Source organism: Serinus canaria, chromosome 2, assembly GCF_022539315.1.
Source record: "Serinus canaria isolate serCan28SL12 chromosome 2, serCan2020, whole genome shotgun sequence".
NCBI lineage: Eukaryota > Metazoa > Chordata > Aves > Passeriformes > Fringillidae > Serinus > Serinus canaria.
This window is the reverse complement of record NC_066315.1, coordinates 70,498,936-70,523,830: the sequence shown is the minus strand read 5'-3', so window position 1 is coordinate 70,523,830 and position 24,895 is coordinate 70,498,936. Positions and strand designations below refer to the sequence as shown.

Here is a 24,895-nt window from a genome sequence, read left to right as displayed (position 1 = left end):
ATTTTGCTTATTGTCATGTGATTGGCAAAAAAAATATTTCTTGAAGGAAAGATATTCTAGGGGCTGGAGAAGAGGTGATAGATTTTTGACAGGTAATACTATGAATTTATATTGCACATCCATTCCCAGGAATGTCACAGTAGTATAAATAGTATCTGAATAAAATTTTATTTTCTTGAGACATATTTTGTGCCTGCCGTTATTCATTGTAGATAATGAAACAATTGATAGGCTAATGATACAATATAGGCATTTAACTCTGCCATTTCAATGCCAAACCTACAGGTGTACCTAAAACACCTATAGGTAGGTGTTGTAATTCTTTTATGTCTTTTAAATGCATCTGCAGAACTGTAGGTCATATCTTCATGGCTCTGCTCACTTGAATATTCTTACTAGAGTACCCTGGGAGGTGCAGATGAGCCAAGCAAGTAAGATTTCACCTGAGGAAAGTCTGTAGAAATCTAGAGACTTGGACAGAAGTTTTTTTGGGGAAAAAAAAATTGGTTGGGGAGGGGAATTTGGTTCTTATGCGTATTGAAACCATTCACATTGAAACATGGCAAGTCCAAGATCAAATGCAGTAATGTAAAGAGCATCACTGTTAGACATAGGCCAAAAGTGAGACAATCAATGCCAGATTTAGGTGGATTTATATAAACAAAAAAGTGAGTTTAAAAGAGATGAAAAAGAACACTTGTACTCTTACAGAAAGTGTCAATCAATTTTTAAAAGGCAGAGATACCTAGGGTCTCTTTTCTATGTTAACTGCCTAATGCAAAGAAGCATTTCTTGCTGTTCCCCGTGATGCTGTACAGCAAGCTAGGATGGAGCCACTGGCATTCAAACTTTGTTTATTGAAAATACCTTGTACTTAATAGGAGGGGTCAGTTAATTATTTTTGCTTGGATATATAGATGTGAACCTATACTCAGAGGTAGGAATCAATGAGAAAAAATGAGTAGATAGTCCTTATCTTCTCATATAGGGATTTAAAAGGCAATGGGGAATAATGGTCTTTTACAAAGCTGCAGGGAGTTTGGCCTAGTTAGCACTTTTGTATGCTAACTTAGACTTTAATAAAGTATCAATTAGCACATGCAGAATCAGAGGCCCCTTCTGAATCAATAGAACATCTTTTGATGGTCATTTTATGAAGTAAGGAAGCTCTTCGGTGTGGTTAGGGAGATTACAGAGTAGCTTGCAACACAAAAGTCCTTATACTGGGATCGAGGGTACAACCTCCTGCTTAACAGGACAGTCTCTTTTAAAAGAAACACCATTTAAGCATACAAAGCTCTGGATTTGATTTACCTGTCATGAAATTACTGCTGTTACAGAAGTGGGGACCCTCCAGAGCAAACAAAGTACAGCTGGAGTAAATGCTTTATTCCGCTTTAGCCCCACAGTGTGGCAATCCTGAACAAACACCTTCTGATCATCCCTTCCCTGGAAAGACCCATTTCTTGTGATGATCAATAAAAGCATGAGGGCTTTTTTCTTCATCTTTTTTTTCCTAATTATCATGAGAAACACTATCATTCCAGGATTCAGTTGGTATGTTCACACAAGCCTAACAATATTATCCATGCCTGATAAGGTTTCTCTCTACCACACAGTACAACCAGCTGGTTTATTTGAGTACTCATGCAGTAAACACAACTGGAACATGTAGATTCAGCCTAACAGAGGAGGAGACAAAGAGGTGGAAAGATCCAAAGAATTTATAGAGTAGACTAGACATAATGAGTCTTCAGACCTTTTATTTTACATTATAAGATGTGATTTTTATTTGCATTTCAGGGTTGTAGAAATGTAGGACTTTTCTAAATTCCTTCTGTCTTTTGTTTCTGATGCCAAATCAAAGATCACCTGAACAACTTCTGAGATTACTCTCAAGACTTTTCTTAAAAGATAAACAAAAAAAATGAGATTTCACAGTTTCTATCAGTCACCTGTTCCAATTCCCACCCATCTTATTCTTAGAGGTTTAGTGTGCTTGTAACCTAAATTCCTCTTGCTTCAAAGTAGGCTTACTTCACCTTCACCTGTCCTGGAAACTAAGATGCAGATCAGCACTCTTTGTGTTATACCTGTTAGTATGCATTATACTTTTTTAAAATCTGGCTTTATGCCCTCATCCAAATCTTGTTTTTCCAGACTCAGAAAATACAAATTTTAACCTTTTCACCAGTCCTGTTTTTCCAGACCTCTGCTAAAGTTCCTTGCTGTTTTCCTGGCAGCAGTTTGGGAGTTTGTCCATGTCTCATTTTCAGCTGTGAGGTGCTGCCTTTTTTATGTTGAGGTTGCCAGTAAAAATGTTCCACAGACACGAGACAAGCAGCTTGCCCAGCATCCTGTGGACACAGCACAGAGTGGCATTTTCCTCCTTTGGAATGACCCATGCAATAGTGTTGGCTCCTATTCATTTTCTGGTCATCTCCTTTCCTACAATTCTGACTCATGGGCTGTTACTCACCTCTCTATGCCTGGGAATTTGATTCTGCTCTTCGAAGGCTTTTGGTTTTCACTTCTCCTCATTGAATTTTCTGGTATTGATTTCCAAACATTTCTCCAGTTTACCAAGATAATTTTGAATTCTACCCCCATATTCCCAAGTGCTTACAAAATCTCCCAGCCTGATGTCCTTCTCACCTTTTGGAACTGTTAGCATAACCATTCATTTGCATGAAGCAGAACCCTGCAGGACCACTCAATGCTGACTCCCAGTTTAACACTGAGCTGCTGACAGTGGTTCTTCAGGTTGTTTTCCAGTCTGTCACTGTCATTTCACCTGGGTCTTATTGTCCTATGCTGCCTTTGACAATGAGTTGTGGAGTTGTGTGAGACATTTCACAAAGGTCAAGTTGTAGTGCATTTCTCTCATTGCACATAGGCTAGGCCAGTTATCTTAACCAAAGAGGAAAACCAGGCTGGTTTTGTTATCAACTTGTTCTTCACAAATACATGTTTGCTATTCCCTAGGACTTTATTATCCACTAGATGCTGAAACTGTGGTTGTTGGTTCCAGTAGTTTTCCATGTACTAAAGTTATAATGGAGATTCTGTAATTCACTAATTCACTGGTTCCTCTTCCCCACTGCTCCCTTCTCCTTAAATATAGGTATAATAGTTTTTCTCTGCCATTCCTCTAGGAACTCACTTATCTTCTGTAATCACATGAAGGTATTCACTAATTTTGTCTATTGCTTTAGCTGGTTTCTGAAGTACCTGAGGGAAAATTCAGTGTGGACTGATTAATTTTGCAAGAGATTTCAAAAATGTAGGTTATATGACTTGAGAGAAGACAGAATATAATATATAATATCCCATCAATTTTCACTGGGCACTGTACCTGGCTTTTGGCTATTATGAAGTTGATGAAATAAAAATGGATCAATCTATGTCTTCATGCTTCCCCCAAATTTAAAAGAGAAGCTGAAAAGCTTCAGAAAAAGGCTAGGGAAAAAAAGGGAGAAAGTGAAGTTAGTATTTATACTGCTACAATTTTTAAAGAGAAAAAAATGATTCTTCAGTCAGAAGGAAGAAATCAAAACTCACGCTTCAGTGCATAAACTGATTACAAGGGTCAGCAAGGAATTGTTCTCACCATTTCCATCATCTCACAACAGTACAGTCTTATTTTTTATGGTTAACTAAAGATTATGTATCAAGCAGGATCACATTATTGACCTCAGCATTGAATACTAGTGCTTATTCCCATTGTTCTTTATTTTCCACTTCTTCTTCTCGTCTCTGAAACTTCAAATACAAAATACCTAATTAATCAGACTTCTCCAACAAGGAGGAAGAAACAAATTACATCAAGTCTGGAGTTTTCAGCTTTAACTTGAAGCAAAATTTCCCTGTGTAACCATCTTTCAGGCAAATTATTTAAGTATGCAAGCATGTTTTTCACATCTCACACATTTTCCCAGCAATCTGTAGTTCAATATCTAAGAAAAATACCACTTTTCCTTTTTTTACATGTTCTCTCATTAGGATTTCACTTGTGTCAGACTAGAAGACCACTCCATTTCCACTTGGGATGTACCATTTTTCCAGCTTCCTGGTGTAATCCTCTTTGCTGCTCTTAGTCACAGCTATTCTGATGTCAAGTTTCTTTTGTCAGAATTTCTTTCATTTCTGAACTACCTCTTTCAAAGCATGTGAAGAGGGAGTTTAACTATTTGGAAGTACCAGCTACTGGCAATTTCCAAAGGCAATAATCTCAGCACTAGAGCAGAGATCTAGTTTGACAAGCCCATCCTGGTCCCTCAAAAGGCTGCGGTGCAGAACTTGCTGATAAAAAGGCACATCCGTAAGTAAGAAGGAATACATCTAGAATGTATGTAAGAAGACTCTTGTTGCTGAAGTACACCTACACATCTGAGAAAGGATCTTCAAATTATTTGAGGGGTCACATGAAGTGGCTACCAACAGTGGGAGAAATGGGCCTTGATGTCCCTGCAGTTGCTGCTTGTAGGGTCTCCCCATGTTCATGTGCTGCATTCAGGATAATTAGTTCTTTGTTCACCCCAATGTCTCCCTGCCTAAAGAGGAGATGTGCCTAAATATTGAAGAGGCACTAAATGACCTTTTAGTGACCATCAGTAACAGTGAATGAAATCCATACCTTACTTTCAGATCCATACTCAAAAGGTTGCATTGATGTGCTCTACTGATTGCTGAAAATGCTTTAAAGCAGCAGGGAGGCCCCTAGAATTTATATGCAAATAAAATTTTTCTCAAAGACTTTTAACAAACAAGTGAAGAGGAACAGAACTACAAAGCCTGGTTTATTATGGTAATGTCTTTTCCTTGTATCTCTTCCTTCATATGAATTAATTTCAGCTCCTTACAGCTGCCTTGTCATAACAGCTAACATACCTCAGTTACTATGGCAGAGCTGCATGCAAGATGATCCCTTAGTCAAGAGATTATATAACAGCCCATACTTTCCTCAGTGAAACCATCAACCTGGTCCTCACTTCTCAAATAAACCTGCTAATCCCCAGGGAGCAGATGGAAATACTGGGCAAACAGTTGGACTCAATGATCTTAGAGGTCTTTTCCAACATTAATGATCCTATGATTTTATGAAATACAGCAATCCTTGGGAACTCTCCTTTCACAATGCTAAGAGAATACCCGTGCAATTATATTACTGCATAAGCTCATTTCTTTGGGAAATCAGACTCAAAACAGCTGAGGAAGATTCTCCCCTCTGAAGGACAGCAACCAGATGGCTCACAGCAGATAATGGAAGGATGGGAATTTTGGCCAAGAATACCTCAGCTCTTACAAAAGCTGCTATTACATCACCATTACAAATTGAATACTAAAACAGATGGAGCACAGGGTTTTGGATTCTTCTGTGAACAATTCACCTGTAGCAAACTGACAAGCAAAGAGTTTGCCAGCAAGACAAAAGATCGTTTATATTCTAGTAAATGCTTGTTCTGCTTAGCCATTAGGGAATCCAGACAGAGGAACTGCTTCATCTAGGATACTCATCTTATGAAATGGGAGGCACTGGGAAAGATGGAAACATGTCCCAAAAGTGGATTATGAAGAAGATGGAAAATAGATAATGCATACTTCTTTGTGAGGGGTAGGTGTTGTGAGAGAATGTCACATTTATAGAGGACAATTAGATGACACATTACATACACTCTTGTGGAAAATGCAACAGTTGAGTTTGAAGACCAAAACCTAGAGGCTGGCATGCAAAGCATGTGAAGTTGTTTTTCAGGCTTTATGAACCTTTTGCTTGCTGTCTTAGAACTAGGACAAATGAGGTCAGCACATATTTATTGCTTCTTACTTTATTCTTTCAGCTTGAAAGTGTCCTGTGAAGGCTAAGCACTCATATTCTGTATTTCTAGAAACACTTTGAAGATAGGTGATAAAAACAAGGTAGACTCTAGTATTTCAGACAGAGAAGGAGGCTGTAAGACTTCTGGGTTTTTTGCTGGTTTGGTTTCATATACTGTAGCTTGGAGATGACTTGAAAATGTTCACCCTGTTGTTTAGTAGTGTATGTCCTCATGCTCAGACAAGGCAATCAATGAGGGGAGGTGCAGCTGCCAATGTTGTGCTGCTGAGGAATGTCAGAGTCAAGAAATGGGAATTAGAGGAAGGACTTTCACCTTTAGAGCACCTACAGCTATTTTCTAAGTTAATTTAAAGCATATCCTTTCCCTATGAAAAGACACCATTAAAAAAACCCGAAAAACAACAACAAAAACCACAAAGAGACAAACCAAAAACAACAACAGAAAATCCATCCCACTATCCACTAAATGCCAGTGGGTGCACACAGTAATTATGGGAGATGGCAAAATATTAATTTCTGGTTAGAAAAAGAAAATTCCTGTTCAGTTCTTTGTCTTCAACAGCTGCTTTTGGAAATGAGTTGAGGTCCATTTCTAATATGACAAAATGCTGTATGAAATGCCAAATTAACAAGGAACACAGTCACAATGAAACTAGGAAGTTGTCTTCACCAACAACCTCACATAGACCCTTGCCAATTATTGGTTTTTATCTTTATGTGTGGGAAGAAAATTACCTCTACGTGGTGCAGGCAGACAGCTGCTTCTCATATCTGTCACCAGATAAGAGATAACACCTTTTCTGTCTTTGGCATTTGGGGTTATCAGAGAGCCTTATCACTAACCATCCAGTAGCTGTGGGATAAGAAAGAGATCATTTTTCACTGCTACGTAGAAATATGTCGTATTGTGGGGACTAGCAGACATAAAATGCAAAGTTTTGAAGCTAAAGAACATGATCTGCTGCTGTAGCCACCATGCAGCACAGGCAGGGACACTTCAGGCTCAAAACACATTACAGGTGTGCAACAGGAACAGATTTTATCCCATAGCAGGGGAATGGCAGATGCCTGAATTGCTCAAGGGCCTGGAGACATGTCTTGGAAAAGGCTCCTGGTACAGCTGCAAAAAAAGGTCACACTTTGAGGAGAGGAAGGGCTTTATGGTTTGTTTTGTTTTGTTTTTAAATCACCATATGTGCTACTTTATATGAACATCAATTCACAATTTAGAGTTATTTGTACAGGCTTTTTGACAGCATGGAAAAAGTAGTCAGGATATGAGGATTAAAAGGAGTTTTTGCTTAATAATGAAAGCATAATTAGTATGATTTTCATAGGTTTTGTGTATCTTTGCACATCCTTGCTGAAAGAGGGGTTGTTTTATCTGAAATTTATTTGAATTTTGCAGTGTATTTGCAATGCTACACTTAGTTCCTGTTGAAGTTGACTTCAGCAGAGTTAGTTAGACATGCATGGAGCTTTAGGAACCATCCTGTACTTCTGTACTGCTCTTTACAGTAGTATTTACAGTGCCTCACACTGAGTAAAAGCTGGGGATCAGATCTTCCCCTGATGCAAGTTATCAGCATAATTCTATTTGGAAATGTTTACTTTGTGATTGTGTGTGTCTTTTATTCTTTTTGATCTTTTTATGCATCTATAACCATAGGGCTGGGATTTATACGATGGGACTCCCTCTGTCATTCTGTGGGATTTTTCACTCTGCAGACACTCCAAAGCCTTGAAGGACTTCAGATCTTGAACAAAATGAGTTCACTGATGTGTCCCAGGAGAGACTGTTGACTAGTCTGTGGATATAATTTTATGACAATGGATTGTATTTGGAGTTAATGTTTGTGCACCATATGGTACATTGTCAAGTTCCATTGTATTTATGAAAGTCTTCATAAAGTGAAGTAAAAATAAAAATACATGTTTAGGCCAGTCTGTTTTCAAGAAAAGTAACTAGTGCCTCTAGATTTTTCCTTTTAACTTAAACGTGCCCAGAAAGTATAACAACAGGTAATAGTAACAGTAGGACTGTCCTGGCCAGAGATAAAACATAGGAAGTCCTGGAAGTAGTACAGAAATATTTAGGACTAGAATTATGCAGCCTGTTTAGAGATAACTAAATTAGGTACTGCATGCATTAGGATTTCTAAAATCGTAGAGTTACAGGATCACAGGATGGGTTAGGCCAGAAGGGACCACAGTGGTCATCTGGTCCAATCTCCCTGCTGGAGCAGGGTCATCCCAGAGCACATGGCACAAAATTGCAACCAGACAGCTCTTGCATATCTCCTGTGAGGGAGACTCCACAACTTCTCTGGGAAATCTGTTCCAGTGCTTAGTCATCTCCACAGTAAAGAAGTTCCTCCTCGTGTTCAGGTGGAACTTCCTGTGCATCAGTTTCTGCCCATTGCCTCCTGTCCTGTTGCACGGCACTGCTGAGCAGAACCTGGATTCATTCTCTTGACACTCTCCCTTCAGATACCTATAGACATTGATGAGGTCCCCTCTCAGTCCTTCTTGAGACTGAGCAGGCCCAGCTCCCTCAGCCTCTCCTCGTAGGAGCGATGCTCCAGTCCCTTGATCATCTTGATTGCCCTCTGCTGGACCTGCTCCAGGAGCTCCATGTCTCCCTTGTGCTCAGAAGCCCAGAACTGGAAACAGCTCTCCAAGATATAACCTCACTAGGGCTGAAAAGGAGATAAATTGGGCATTAATTTCTAAAGAAATTTTAGTTTCTGGATCAGCAGAGCCTCTGTCCCTGGTGGGTGATGTTAACACCCGTTGGGTGGTGTGTCTGGTGCAGAATACAGCCTACAGCTGCTTACTGACTGGTGCTCCTGTGGGCTTTATTGCAAAGGTGCCTTATGCCAAAGCAGCAAGCAAATGAGGGTACAGGAGCCCTAAGAGCTAATCTGTGAAAACATAAAAGAATAATCCATTTCATGGTGGGTTAAAAAATGCACAGTACTCCCACCTCCACCTTGGTTTAAAGTATCACAATTGAGAAATTCAGGAAAAAAAGCAAATAGCTCATTTGGAGAATTCTTTTTAGTAAAATTTAATTTCTACTTCTTACTGTGGTCATTACCAGTCTCTTTATTTCTTTTTCAAAATACTGGGAGGAAAATCTTTAAATATGTCATTAAAAACAGAAATCACTTTCCTTAGCATATTCCTAGTGCAGTGTTTGTGCTGCTAAGAAACATGACATATTTGAAACGTTTACTTAAGAAGTATCACATGAATTTGTGTACTCATGTACAGAGAAAATGGAAGGGGGAGTTTAATACTGGTTTCCTCTCTCCCCCACTTTCTCAGTGTAATACTCCAAAAGAATTGCCTCCACTCAAGTCATGTGCCTGCACGGGTTCCACTAAGTTCTGTAGCATTCTACAAGAGTGCTGAGTCAACACAGCAAAATCCATTGCAAGGACCAGGCATAAAAGATGTAAGCATGTAATTCATTTTATGAATGCAAATGAATCCCACTGACTTTCTGGGAAACCACTTGCTCATTGTGATGAATACAGTAAGCATGTCAGTACAGCTTTTCGAGTTTGAGCTTTTTGACTATAAAATCCTTGGCATTTATGTAAATGTGTATTGAGCACAATACATTTCAATCCCAGTGGAACTCTCTAGGTGCCCAGATGGTCATCCAAACTATTAATGTTTTTATCCTTTTGTTGGAAGTGTTGTTCTCTTCAGAATTAACAAGATAAATGGGTCACTTGCAAGAAATGCCAGAAGTTGGTTCTGGCAGTTATTTCATTTTGTTTTTCATCTATGCCCAGAATTAGCTATTTAATTAAGAATAACTTAATTACAGAACAAATATGTGCTGGGGCGGGGTGGGGGGGGATGTCTGTGGAATTGAAGCATGAAGAGCATGAAGAGTAGTTCACACTTGGAATATGCCTACTTTAATTTGCAATATGGGCTAAAAGAGAAATTAATATTTTCATTGGGAACACTTTTTTTGTAGAATAATTAGGTAGTTCCTTTGTACCATGTATGGACCACAAGCAGCACAAAGTTCAATCAGATCTTCATGGATCTTTATGAAGCCAAAAGTTGTATTGGTAACTGCTGACTGACAAAAAAAGGATTTTCAGCAATGCTTGCAAGGCACGAACAGAGAAAGTAACCTAAACAACCGACCTGATAATCAAATATTCATCACAAAAGCTGGGGCAAGAAAGGCATTCACTTTGGGTCAGGGATATAAACTGCACAGATACACCTACGTTTTACCATGGAATAGACAACTGTGGGAAACAAAATGAAACATTTAAGTTATTCTTGAAAAATAAAGCACCCTCTGCAGAAATCTCACAGATTTTGGTCATGTAAGTTTCCAAGGCTCAATAATTTTTGTGTCTCAGCAAGGAAAACAAGATTTCTATCTCTTTACTGCCTTCAAATTCTTTGCACATCCCCATGCTGAGTCATGGAATGTGTTTAATCTGTAATATATTTCATATGGCAAGAAGAGGCTCATCAATTCCATCTTTGCAGATTTCCTTAAGAATGCATTTTGAAGGGCTCCAAGAAACAATTTGCATTAAGGGAACATTAAAAGTTCAGTTCTGCCTCACACAGCAATGCCAAGTAACCCTTCCTGTATGATGGCACCCCCTGATTCCCTGCAAGGAACAGAATCTGCCTCCAAGCCTGAGCCATCCATCTGTGGCAAAAACCACCACTGTGGACCACCCAAGTCTAGAGATCTCACCACGCTAACACACCCCAGCAGCTGGCTCTTATCCTAACCAAGTGTTGTGTCTACAGCTGAAGTGACCCTGTCCTCCTCCATCACACTCATCTGCATGAGTCCCCTGAGAGGCTCAGTTACCCCTGGCCTTAGCTGTAGCTCAGCCACCACTTGTGCCACCACACAGTCCAAACCCTAAATGTGTGTGAGTGCTTTTTATGCTGCTGAGAAATGCCTTCCTTGGCCGGCAGGCCTTGCTGATGCAGAAGCCAAGAGCACACACCTGGGGCTGGTGACACTGTGGGAAAAGAGACCCAGACAGATCAGCAGCACCTCAGCCCAGGAGTAGCAGAGGCCTTTTTCATCCCTTTAACACCAGCTGAGGACCTGAGACAGAAAGAAAGGTCATTCTCCTTCCGTCTCAGAGAGGAACCACTGTGGACTAAACATCGTTATTAATTGTATCAATTTGCCCTTAGGCGAGGAGCAAAATGCAGTGAGTTTGAGCCTGCTTGCTCATAGTTTTGGAAAGGCATGAGAAACCAGAAACTCTACTATTAACAAAGAAAAAAAAAAAAAAAAAACTCTGTTCCACTTCAATACTACTGCTTTCTTCCATTTCTACAAAAATATATGATCATGTCGCCATGGGCTGGCAGTAAATGGGGAAATTACTGGTACTCAAGGAAGGAACATCCTTTTACAAGACTTTACATTACTTAATGGCAAGTTTCCTGACAGTTGCCATACCCCACAATAAGACTGCATCGGGAATAAGAAATGTTCTTAGGGATATTGCTGCCAGGACCACTGAGTTGTACACTGTTTTCAAAAAAGGTTCCTCATGGAACTGCACATTCAGATGGTAAAAGCTGTTCTCACAAAGAGCCTGAAGCATTTATATCACTCCTCTTGACCTTTTTTTCACTGCTTTTACTTACCTTGCTTCTTCCTGATTTAATGCACATGTGGATGAAAAGCATCCTGATGATCAGATTTCTTTTGCAATTGTCTCCTTACAGGTGTACTGGTAACTCTGCAAGTTCATTTAACAATGTCTTGACACCTTGCCTAAGAACTGTTGATCCTTGATAGCTGAACTTAATTGCAGGAGACACCTGGCGCCATTAGTTTTGAATTTGTGGTTTGAGAATTCACCTACAAACACAATTCTGATTGCCACAGGAATTGGTCCATCGTGTTGTATCACCTCTTTGCCACATTAACAAAAATGCAGCTGCTCTGTGCAGTAGGGGAGTTTCTTAAAGCAAAAACTCCAGGAAGGACCTTTGCTGCTGGTTCATAGCCTGCCCTCAGTTACTCTTCTCGTTGCAGCGTGTATTCCCTCAAATTATATTGGGAGGTGGTGGGAAGCTCTTCCCCACATTTACTCACCAGCAAAACATGGATTGTAAATAATGTTCCCCTGACTTTGCTGAGAATAACTTGTTGTTTAGAACATGCCAAGAACATGGTGGGCATTCTTATGAGTGGAGGGCTTCAGCCTTCTTTCCCCTAGTGTAGAGGTGTGGTTGAAGTTTGGAGCAAAGGCATCACAGGACAAAGAGAGGCAAGCCCTGCACACATAGTTCTTGGACATAGTTCTCCTGTGGCTGTGAGCATCCAGCAGGGACTGTGAGCCACATCCCTGCCTCTCACAAACAGCTGACAACTTCTTCATGGAGTGACAGACACAGAGAGATTGCTGTGGTCCTTCTGGGCTTGTACTGCTTAGGGTAAATCCCCATTCTTTAGTTTTGCAGACAATAAACCCTAGCATATTATGTAGCCAGTGTCTAAACAACCAGCAGTTCTGGACATTGCTCTGCTTAGAAGGATTTTACCATGTTCTGTCCTTATAGTTTTGACTTTTTTTGTCGTATCTATTCAGGTGTAGGTTGTAAAATTTTCAAGGTAAAGAACCCATTAGTGTGCTACTCTTCACAGCTGGATAGGCTAGCAGCACTGTGTGGTCATACTTCTGGGCTTTATACTTGGAAACATTATTTTGTGTAGAAATTAGTCTTAGGTGGTCATTTTGTCTCTGCTGCCCCTGTGGACATCACTTACAGACTTACACTGCTCTTTTCAGATTTCAGCCAACTTTTGGATTATTTTTTGAATTTCTGTTTCAGTAGATTTCTAAGTGTACCCAGTTCTATGGATGTAACAGCCTTTATGCTGGGGAATTCACAACCACACTCTTCTTCTCTGTTAAAAACATAGCACTGTCTCAGTCTTTACTTTAAAGTCATGCAACTGCCTAAGATACTTCTTTATTATTTTAAAATCTTTCAAGGATTCCAGCTGGAATTCCATTTGGCAGACATCTCCTGCTACATTTATTTCCACAGGATAACACAATTAACTAACCCTAAACACCTAAGTGTAGAAACAGCAGTAAAAGGAAGTGTGAACTACTGGCTTACGACTCAGAGCTCCACGTGCCTTTCCTAATTAGTCTGTCATGAAAAAATGTTTATATTTTGTTTGAAAAAAGAAACATCCTGTTAGTCATGAATATTTTTTAAAGGAGCAGTAAAAATACTGGACCAACAGAGGATGTATGGAGTGTTTTGACAGAGTAACTTGTGTGCAGCACTAGATCAAGGTCAGCAAAATGGTTTGCTAAAGGTTTGCTACAATCCATAGCCTGGAGTGAGGTCACCAACTAAACTGACTTTATGACAAGACCTAGACTTGATGAGAAAGCATCCTCTGACAGAGGTCATTATTCCTTTGCCTAAACAGGTCTTTAAGGACTGTGAAAGAAAAAAAAACGTGTTAGCATGACTTGCTTGGACATAGAGTGTGTGGCCATCAGCACTCTGAAACATTTTGTGGGTTATAAAATGATTAACTGACCATTCAAATTCTAGAAATGCTGCATTTGTAGCAGCAATCAGTTCCTCAGAGAGGAGGCAACAGAGTGTGAAGCCTGAATTCAAGCAACAGAGAGGCTGAGAGAATAATTAAAGCCAGAAATAACTTGGAGCTTCCAGAAATTATACTCAAGGTTTGCAATATAGCAATAATATCTGTACTTATGTAGACATGTGTGCATGGACGTGTGTGTAATGACAATGACACAGTTTCCAAACAGAAAGATGGTTGCCAAATATTGTTCTTCAGCTATCATTATTTTCCAGAGTGAACTGTATTTAAATATTCTCTAAGGACTTCTGGTCATAAATATTTCTAAAAAGTATGCACCTAACTCATGCCAATCAATATCATAAAGCAACCCTACAGCTAAATTAGCAAAGTCAAGAACTCATTGACTAAACCCTGATATGACTTGTACCTAAGGCTCCAAGTCTTCAGCTTATATAGTAATAGTATTTCTGTTTTCAAAAGTTGTGCATCCTGATCTTACATTTTTATATAGAGGATTAAATACTTTATAGTGTATTCGTCTATTGAGAAAACTCACTTGCCTGGAGGTAAAAGGCATCCTCTTATGAATTTCCTTTAACTTTACAGGATACTGCATTTCTGAGAACCAGGATCTCTCCTGGACATTTGCAAGGACTACACAGAGGACCTACTTCATTCTCAAGGGACCCAAGTCACTGTGTTTGGACTTTTAAGTCAGTCCTAGTATACGGATGTGGACTTCAGGTAGAATGAGCAATGCAAAGAACTTGTTTGGACTTGGTGTCTCCTTGTATTTTTGGGGGCTGATGGACCTTACTACAACTGTGCTGTCAGGAAGTGCCAGGCCCCTCACTGAAGGGCAAGAAGACAACCTGTCAGACAAGCTGCACCAGCGTATGAAGAGGAGCTGGGTGTGGAACCAGTTTTTTGTTCTGGAGGAATACACAGGAACCGACCCTCTTTACGTTGGGAAGGTAAGATCCACAGTGGGAGGATGTCTGTAAGAGTGTGTCCATCTGAGTATCTGCAGACTGTGGTGAAACACGGGATGTTTCCTCAAGTGCCTTTGCCTTCTTTCCTCCGCATTAATTTCACTTCTGCTCCCAAGAGCTTTTGCCCCATGTCACCTTTGTTTGGGAAGAATTTCTGTTTCAAGGGGCTGTCAATATATTTGCCTATTTCAAAGAGATCTGCTGCATCAATCATCATCTGCAATTTGAGGCAGTGTTAGAAAATCTGCAGCAATTTTTCGAGGGACTCCTACAATGTCAAGGCAAAACAAGGTTATATTGACATATAAGGATTAGGAAAGAAAGGAAGAGTTTGTGATCATGCTTTTGTCCATGATCAAGTCAGCTAGAAGCTGCAGTTCAAAATCAAATTAAATAGCCAGTTTCCCTTGAAAACTGACATTTTAGATTTTGTTTTCTGTAAATCTCTAAGGGTCAGAGTATCGTCTTGCTTACCGCATCTTGACTGCAGGTTAATTTTGTGGACTACAGAGAAGTTGCTCCAGATCTAGAAGGGTAGATGGACACTTCATTAAATCCAACTATGAAGACTCCTATTTTTAGATCCCTTATGCCCCAAGAATCTACCCATCAGTAAAAATATGTGTAAAATATATTCCTGAGCTCATCCTATACATATACTTGGTAATATTTTGCATTTACTTTTCTGTGTCTCCTTGAGGAAGAAGCTGATGGAAATCAGACCAGTGATGTCTGCTATCACAATCTGTCTCACTATAACCATCCTCCTTTTTTGTTTTTAAAGACTCTGAATCACTGACCCTGCATTGACCCTGTTATTCAAAATGTTATGGTCAGTGTCAAGTTTGCTTCTATTCTACACCTAGATGGCAAATCTGGACAAAAATGCAGAGAGAGTTAATGTGCTTAAGTGTTTGAACAATGCAATCAAGATTTACATGCCTAGAATATCAGGTACAGCTATGACAAGTGGAGACTACACATAGGTATATATGAAAAATAACTTAGAAAGGATGTCAGAAAATAATTCCTTCACATTTCATTGCTTATTTTTTTATGAGACATAGGCTTAGTTTTTCCTTCCAAGCTATCCTGCAGAAAAAAAAATAAAAATTACACATCCAGAGGCCCAGTTTGGACTCATATTTATCATTCTACAGCCCCATAGAGCTAAACTGTGCTCTCAGTCACACCAGTATAAATCAAAATGGATCTGCAGGCTTCAGAAGACCTCCTCCTGATTTATCTCTGCATGACTGACAGTAAGATGGGCTCTCTTTCCTCCCACAGCAGTGGCATTACTAGTGATTGCCTCCGGATGAGACCTCATTAGTCTTCATTCATCTGTGCACCTAGCTTTTCAGGTCTTGAGATCTCTATTGATTAAAGAAATTAATATTTGTTTTCAGGCAATTCCCAGCTTCGGAACAAGTGCCAGACTTATTATTCCACATTCTCAGTTACATCTGAAATTATTTCAGGCTTCCACTTGCGAGCCAGATCTTAGGTAAAACACGTATGGAGAGAAACCAGCTCATCTTTTAGACCTGGTGTTGTCATTAGGAGCACACACATTTGGCACAGTCAGCAGCACTCCTGAGCTTGCCACTGCTCGAGAAGGACACCAGGACACCAAGACAGCTCCTCATGGCCTGTGCCCGCCACTCTGAAGCCCAAGCTGCCGTCAGGGAGCTTCTCCAAGGCTGCCTGGGCACTGGCTGTGCTCTCCCCGGGGTGCACAAGGGCTAATTAGCACCCACGGTGAACTGGGCCAATTAGTCCCACGCACTGCTGCGCTGACACGGCTGGATCCCTCGGAAAGCCTCCAGCTCGGCAGTGCTCCGTGTCGTCCCGGCACCAGGGAACTCTGCTGCCAAGAGGGGCCTCGGGGGCTCACACGTTCCATGGTGTCCCAGCCCAGATGGGGTGGGGAGCAGCCAGCCCAGCGGTGGGATGGGGGCTCTGGGGCTCTGTGAGGCAGAGCCTTCCCCTGGCCTCGCCCAGCCAGAGGCACAGGCGCTCCGAAGAGGCAGCAGCCTCCCACAGTTCATCACCCGCCTGCCTTTGCGCTGCCTGAGTCTTAGGGATCCTTAGGAAAGGGGTCAGCAGGGAATAGACTGTGGGGTGAATTAATTGTTCTGGCAGGCCAGAAATTTTTTAGCCCGAGTCACCCCAGGCTGACTCAAAAATAGCTCTGTAAAGGCTTGCACAGGGTGGGGCGGAGGTGCAACGGGGCTTTCAGTCTGCTGCTGGCTGCTCACACCAGCCCTCCAAAACAGCCCTGGGTCCCACTCCAGGCCAGGCAGGGCCTCTTCTAACTGATACCACCCACAGCATCCTGAAACATCCTCGTAGCCAGGCCTTGCTCTTATGCATCTGCTCTCTCCAAGCCCCCATCAGAAGGAGAAAGAATGCACAGCACAGAGCCAGTAGCACAGCTGGTTCTGTCTGGTTCTGTATGACTGGAGCAACCAAAAAAGCACCTTGATTTGAACCACAGGCCCAGGCTTGCCTAATATGATTTCCAAAGCTGCTATGATTCTGTGAACTTCCCTAGAAAACTGTTAAGGCAAGGTGCAAAATATGCTCCAGAGAGAGAAATGAAAGAAACTTCCTGATGCGAAGTCAGTACAATTTTTGCTTTTCTCCAGTGCTCATGATAGTGATTTAAAGTACTTCAGCTTCAGAGGGTTCCTGGTCCTGTCACAGATAAATACAAGGCTTCAGTTTTCCTAGAGGTGGCCATTATTGGCTAATAGGATGAACCAGGGAAACCAAAGCCCCTTCATTTGCTACAGCAGGTATTTTCCACATTCAATGAGCAGCCTACCCTGTGTCAGTAATTGAACTGGGAACACACTTCACCATTTTGCCATGTTGGAGACTCCCTAACCCTGTTTCAAAGAAGCATTTGAATCACAGCAGCTGAATAAATGAATAAAATGCAACCTCTCCACAGACTATCAATGTACATCAACCACACTCACTCATGCATCCTTACAAAAATGCCCTGCAGGTGCTGCCTCCCTCGAAGCAGAGAAGGGAGAAGCACATCAAGGATGGAGTCACAGACTCACAGACTGGTTAGCAGAGCTGTGTGGCTTCTCTCCCGTGCTGCTCACTGCAGTGCTACTCTCTTCCACGTGCCCTTTGCCAGGAAATGTGTCATTCCAATGCAGATGTAACAGCCTTATTTTTTTGTGCTGTTCTCATCAAAAGGAGCAATGCGGGTTGACATAGTTAAAAATTTCTCAGGAGTTATCAGCTTTATTCCTCCAATAACCCATTCCTCAATATTGAGGAAAAAGTAAAAATTAATTCCTCCTACTCTGTATCAAACACATGGCAGCACAATTTCTTGCACCACCCATAAAACAGAGCCAACTTAAAACTAGATCACTTTCCAACACAGTGACTTTTACACTCCAAACTACAGCATCCTGATATTAGGTTTGGTGTGAACTTCAGTCCCTTCAGACACCAAATTCTTTCAGATTTATTGCAGTCTGGCAGTGTTATTTCTTTTTGTCTTTTACACTCTTTTTTGCTTTGTCTTGAAAGAGCAAGTTATACAAGAAGCTGCAAAAGTGCTGCTAGCATTTGTTACTGCCTAGCCTTGGTTGAGACCCAATGTTTCTAACAAATCACAGTTAGACAGAGATCCTCTTGTACTCCCAAATTCTTAACAGCATGCCATTTTCATTCTTTGTTTGCTCCCCTCACAACTGCATTTATTCCAAATAGGGCTTTGGACAGAAGGTGTAATTTAACCCATAAGTTTGATTCATGTTTGAGTCATTATTTGCTTCTAAGTATTCTGAAAATTCCTGAGCACTTATTGCTATTTCAAAAAATGCTTATTTTTTTTTCTTTCTCTTTTCATTCTTATTTTTCTCCTTCTTCTTCATTTTTTTCCTGTTCCTCTTCCCTTTTTCTTTTCCTGTTTTCTTTTTTCCTTGTTTTTAATTTCTTTTTAATTTTTCTCTTTCTTTTCTGTTTCATTTTTGCCTTTTGACTTTGAATTTGACTTTGCCTTCCTCTTTCTCTTTTTTTTTTTCTTTTCCTTATTTAATGAGGACTTGTTGGTGTTCCAAAACACATTTTCTTCCATCAGGCCCAGCTCTAATTCCCCAATCAGGTCTAACATCTGTATCTGTCTCAGCAGCTGCATTCTTTCACTGGAGCACTAATGCACTAAAACAAATACCCAAGATGTAGCTTAGTGGTTCTGAATCAATTTGAAAAGCTATAATAGTGTCCTCCTTCTGGAAGTATCCTGTTTACTAGCTCCTACAGTGATAATCTCTGAGTTATGGGTGTTTAGGGTAAGTAATGACAACCACTGTCTTTTTTTAAACTAATCACAAGATGGTGTTTCCTGAAGATATACCAGTTTGCAGCCCTGCTGCCTGCATGTGAATTAATACACATGGCAGCCATCTAAATTTAACTGTTTACCACTGCCAAATTTTTCTGGGCTTGTTCTTCCACCATTCAGTTAATGCATCACCTGAGAGCTGTCAGCTTTTCTCCAAACTACTGATGTTTCTCAGATGCAGTAGCCACTGCAGGGATGGAGGCAGAGGAGGAGGAGGTGAAATACCAGTGGCCCGACACAGCCATTGTCACAACCTGCACCTTCCGCTCCTGCAGCCACATTGCAGTGCTGCTGCCCTTAACATTCGCTGTCCCTGCAGCCGCTCGGAGTCCGTGGGCCACCTCCACACAGACCTGGCTGCAGGCTGGGATATACCATGGAAAACCAGGGGATCCCACCTCAGCTGAAAGCACTGAAAATCAGGAGTGGGTCCAAGTTTTGCATAGGTTGCATGACCTAGCTGAGAGGAAAATAGGGGAGACACCATTCAGAGAATGAGTGTCTCCCGACCAGACCATTCACTGGGGGAAAAGGTCTTTCCACTCCCCAGTCAACAGGATTGTGTGCCCTAAAACACCTGAGGAACTGCTTCAATTGCACTAGAAATGCTCAGGTCAGATAAGTCATTTTGGCCACTTTCCTGTTAAACTTTCTCCTATGTAATAAGTTATTGTATATGTTCTTTATGTTTTTAAACAGCTCAGAGATGAGATTTCTTCTTTCTTTCTTGAGTGAATAGTCTTTAAGCAAATGTAGAAAGTTTGACTTTTGCTTTCCAACACAAATTATTAATTTATGTTTGGATTCTTTCTTCAAATATTGTGTTCATATATTCAGTTTATTATTTTAAGATTTTTCTCTCCAGTACAAATACTTACCTATGTTTGGCCCCATCCTCCAAGATTACTCCCATCTGTCCTTTAAGCTCATCAAAGCATTAAACACGCACCTAATTCTGACCATATTTCTGAGATTATTTGCCCATATATGCATTTTAAAATGTGCTTAATTGAATCCAGCCCTCTTTCACTGCTTTTTAAAAATTATTATTTATCCTTTATTCATCGCCCACAATGATAATAACACTGGAAAAGAGTATTCACATCTGAACCATTTTAATTTTTGCACCTCAAGTCTATTGCCTTCCTGTCTTTTGGCGCTGAATGATTACTGCCACTGGGCATTGATCTTTATGCTCTGTTCCTCAAAGGCATGGAAGTATGAGCATACCATCATGGATTTTCATAGTGTGAGTGAAATTAACCAATTTGATTGCTTTTGATAGTCATTCCAGTATTTCATGGGAACCAGGTGTTTAACAGAATGTAGTCCCCAGAATGATTTGTTTCCTTGTTTTAGATTATAATTAGTACTGCGTTTACTCTTGCTCTTTTCTGTTGCATTCACAGTTATCTGTGGCTGCTCAGAACTAATTAGCAGTCATGCAATAAATCCGTTTGCTAATTTCCTAGAAAATCTGGGATGGTTCTCATTTCTATAGCCTGCCATGGGCATAAGCAACTGTTTTTTGCTGCTTAGCTTACTTACTGTTTGACAATATTCCTTCCTGAAGATGTAAGGATCCAGACTAATTTTATTAGTAAAATTTAATGGAAAAAGATTAAAATCTTTCTGAATCATAACACTTACTGGGTAGCTCTCCCATTCTGCTTTCCCCTTAATCCCAAACACATTTGCCTTATTTGCCCCAACATTATGCTACCCCTGTAGTATTTGACTCCTCTTAAGTCATGTGAGGAATCACAGTCTGCAGCTTTGCTGACCTCACTTTATCCCAAATCTTCTCAGTGGCCATTGTAACAAGGCAAAAGATAATTATTGTGTTGAGTGAGATTCCAAAAAGGCACAGAGCCTGTTCCTGTTTGGGTGCCTCTGCCTTTTCTTTTGGCATAACTGTGGGTGCAGAAGCAGGAAGACAGGAGAGGGTTTTTAATTGCAACTACGCAATACAGACTTTACTATTTGCCTCTTTCAGCAAAGGGAGTTCATTAGAACCAGCTCGTGAGTGCCAACAGTGAGACCAGAATGCTGGGGATGGTCACGTGCCCAGTGTCTCTCAGCAGCTGCTTACCCAGCTCATGGCCTAAGTGAATCCTCTTCCTCTCCACAGCTCCACTCCGACATGGACAGGGGAGATGGCTCCATCAAATACATCCTCTCAGGAGAGGGAGCTGGCATTGTGTTCACAATTGATGACACCACAGGGGACATCCATGCCATTCAGCGGCTGGACCGGGAAGAAAGGTCACAGTACACCCTCAGAGCACAGGCTCTGGACAGGAGAACGGGCCGGCCCATGGAACCAGAGTCAGAGTTCATCATCAAAATCCAAGACATCAATGACAATGAACCCAAGTTCCTGGATGGACCTTACGTAGCATCTGTTCCAGAAATGTCACCTGTGGGTAAGACAGATTTTGTGGAGTCTCTTTCCCTTATGAGCAAATTGGAGATGGTCGCCAAAACACAAATTCCCTGACTCCTTGATCTCAGCTTCTGCCCCTTGGGCAGGAGCTGCAGAACAGAGGAGCTTATCCTGGGGTGCCTGCTTGCTGTAGAAAAGAGACAACAGGCACCAGCAGAGAAAAGAGACAGCAGCACCAGCTCCTCTGAAAGAAAATGTGCCAAGGGAAGCCTGAGAGGTGAAAAAGGTGTGATTCAAACATGCCATGTTTAGACAATTTGTATAACATAGTGCCCCTTCTCCTCTGTCATCAGATGGTAGAAATAATAAAGTCCATTAGACAGCCATTACCATCCCAAAAATAACACAGTCTTATAGCAACCTAATCAAGTCCATACTGAGAGCTCAGCTACTGTCCAGGAGCCCTTGAAAACATGGAGACATGAAAGCAATCATTAGCTCCTTCTAATTTGTGTGAGCCTGCACTAAACAAAGTTCAGTGAATCCTGAGATTCTGTTACTATTTGCCCTCCACTTTTACAGAATGGGATCATGTTGAAGACACTCCTGTTATTGCAGTGCAGAATACAAACAGCAGCCTTCCTATTTTCCTATCCTGACACAAGTCAGGAGAAATCATTTCCATATAAGAATTCAAATAATCACATAAAATATTGTTTTTCTGGACTTCTTTTTCTTTTTGTGTTGTCTTTGTTTGCTTATTGCTTTTTGGCTCTGTGACATCGCTGCAGAGATAATAATACCATATAAATTTCATGTCCTGAAGTTACAGATATGCTTCAACTTCTCATTCTTCAATATTATGTTGACATAAAGCTAGAGAGAGGCATCAAATACAGAAGTTCCAGTCAGTAATAATATTTTTTAATGGTAATGGCTAGCTTGAATTCAGATTTATCTTCAAGTGCTTATCTAGTAACATCAGATTTGTTTGTAACACAAAACATTATGTAGAAGGCTAGACACATTCAGAAAGGCATTGTCTGACAGTTTAAGGAGTCAAAAGCCACACGTATTTCAGTTGTGCCTCACCTTCTCCTTGTTCTTGATAAATTACATCACCTGCAAGCCATTACCAGCTTCACAGGAAGCAGACCTTGAAAACCAATTGAAAAAAAGAAATATATATGCCTCTGTGTGGGTTGCAAAGGCACTTCAGCAGTGTATAATCTTTAGGGCATACAATGTAAACTGCAGTCCCTCAGAGAGATTATCTCAGAGATACATCCCTTCATGCTCTCTGTTTGTGTACAATTTCCATCCCTCAGTCAACTTACAGCATCTATGGGCCTGCTACAACAGTTCATGATTTATGTCAGCAGAGCTATGGAACTTCTTTGAGCTGCCTCCTAAAAATATTTAAAATCAAGACAAGGGTAAAAGAAGCAAGCAGCATATAATTACCATCCCTCTGTCAACCATAACAAAGTACTGTTAGTTCAGCAATTCTGTAACTGTGGTCCATAGAGTACTTTCTCTTTTATAGCTTCTTACAGAAGCATAATGAATTAATGCCTCTTAATTATTTTAGTGCTAATGAGCTACAAGTATGAACAATAAGTACGAGCACTACGAGCATCAAGTGAAAAAGTTCGGTGTGGGAAAGCTCTTGTTAGGCATTTCAATTTACTTTGAACTGTGTACTTTTCCTGCCAGCTCTTTATCCCACAAAGTCTTTCCTTGATGGTTTTTTGTCAGGCACCTCTGTTATCCAGGTGACAGCAACAGATGCTGATGACCCAACCTATGGGAACAGCGCGAGAGTCGTATACAGTATTCTCCAAGGACAACCATATTTCTCTGTGGACTCTCGGACAGGTATGTTATTTCATCAGGGAATGAGTCAGTGTGGAAACCAAAAGAAAAAGTTGCAAGCAGAAAAAAAGGGCAGTGCATCATAGCAGTGGTCAGAGAAATGTGGTTTTGTGGCTTGGAGCCAAGGCAGAGCAGCACTGTGTGAGGGGTAAAGTAATGCTGTGGCAGTGAGCTCCAGAAGAAGAATGGGCTTTTTCCAGTGATATATTCCTCTGAATGACCATATTCTGCAACTCAGGATCTGTATAGGTTTGGTGCTGTAAATACTCTTGTTGGCTTCTATCATTGAAAAATGTCTTAAACAGATCTAGTTGATAACAAGGCTTAAGGGAAAAAAAAAAAAAATCTATGAACCAGCCAGGACTGGAAAGTGCAAGCTAATGGATGCAGTTATCTGGAGTAGTTTTGCCTAAGGGTATTCTTGTTAATAACCTTACATTTATCTATAGGACACCCTCTCTGTTTCGCTTGCTTTTTCTCTCTCTTTTCTCTATACATCCAAGGTTTATATTCAAAAGTGGAATCTGACAGATTTTGACAGTTTCTAAAGGGCATCTGTAGCACTAAGGTCAAAAACTCATGAGACGATAGTCACTGCCGAGCCCTGGGGGGACAACATAGAAAAAACACTGAATAAACTTTTTCCAGAGTTAGCAGTTTACAGGGTACATGCTCTAGCCAAAGACAAACTTATATGTGGCATGCTATTTTCTCAGTTTTGTTTATATTTGCAATATACATAAGCTACTAATGCTCCTTTGTAATCAGGTGTCAACAACAAACAAATAAAGGTGTAATCATAGATTTGCTGACTACCAAATTATTTCTAAGAAAGCAAAGGATCAATATTCAGGGTCAGATCCAGAACAGATTTAACCACTAGAATGCAGCTTATACAGAAGATAGGCCCTTAAGTCCAAAAGCATGTACTTTATCAGTATTTAACCCAGAAAGGTCTTTTTCTCCTCTGAGTAACTTCCCAGTCACTTAGACCTGCATCTCTAAAGGCTGAGGCTCAGAAATGCCTCAGCCTTTAGCTGCCTCAGTCAGCAACTGGACTCCCATTTAGGGTAAGCACTGTTGTGAGCCAGAAGCCATTTCCCTATGACAAAGACAGGACTGTAATCAGCTTCCCCTGTGCAAATTCACCTGTGGGATTTGGTAGGTCACAAAGTGCAATTGCATCTTTGGCATTCATCTAAAATAGAGCTATAGCATAAGTGGCATAAGCAACAGCTCCTTTGATTGATAGATAGTGATTAAAACACCCAGTAGTGGACAACTCATTTCAGTACAGCCCTCCTCTAGCAGCATTTGGAGTCCTTACCATTTACCGCCCAACACAGCCTCTTGGTTCCAGAGGTGTGCTCCTATTCCTATTCTGTCACTGTCCTCACAGGTGCTGAACAAGTGTCTATGTGAAAGCACAACTTCAAAGGAAAGCTGAGAGCCTCCTCCTCCCTTTTTCCAGAATACTTTTACAGCCTGACCACAATCATATTCCCCTAGAAGATAAAAGAACTCTCCCACTTCCTAAGAAACCATGTGGCTGTTACAGAAAATAAAGGACCGTCACCTCTGCTTTTTACTGTTTTCTTAACAGCACAAACCTCACTCACTTTAGTGAAAGAAATAGTTCCAGTACATTTCTTTGGAAGACCTGAGGATGCCATAGCCTTTCCTCTAGCCCTAAGGATGGGTTTTGTGTTCACTGCCGTCCTTAGCATTTCTTTGCTGACTGTGTGCAGCAGCATCAGATGCTCCCTGCTCTGCATTGCTGCACCTCTGGGTACCTGATCTGGTCCTGAGTCCTGGTGTCCTC

The 24,895-nt window shown here is 40.9% G+C and overlaps 1 protein-coding gene across 2 annotated transcripts in view; it reads left to right on the top strand.

Moving 5' to 3' along the window:
* Positions 1–24,895, top strand: part of CDH20 (cadherin 20) — a 117,142-nt gene that overhangs the window by 65,596 nt on the left and 26,651 nt on the right. For both annotated transcript variants that reach the window (XM_050971417.1, XM_050971418.1), the window contains exons 2-4: positions 14,049–14,416; positions 20,944–21,238; positions 22,957–23,076. In XM_050971417.1, coding sequence (XP_050827374.1) covers positions 14,174–14,416; positions 20,944–21,238; positions 22,957–23,076 — 658 coding nt within the window. In that variant the 5' untranslated portion in view covers positions 14,049–14,173. The remainder of the gene's footprint in view (positions 1–14,048; positions 14,417–20,943; positions 21,239–22,956; positions 23,077–24,895) is intronic.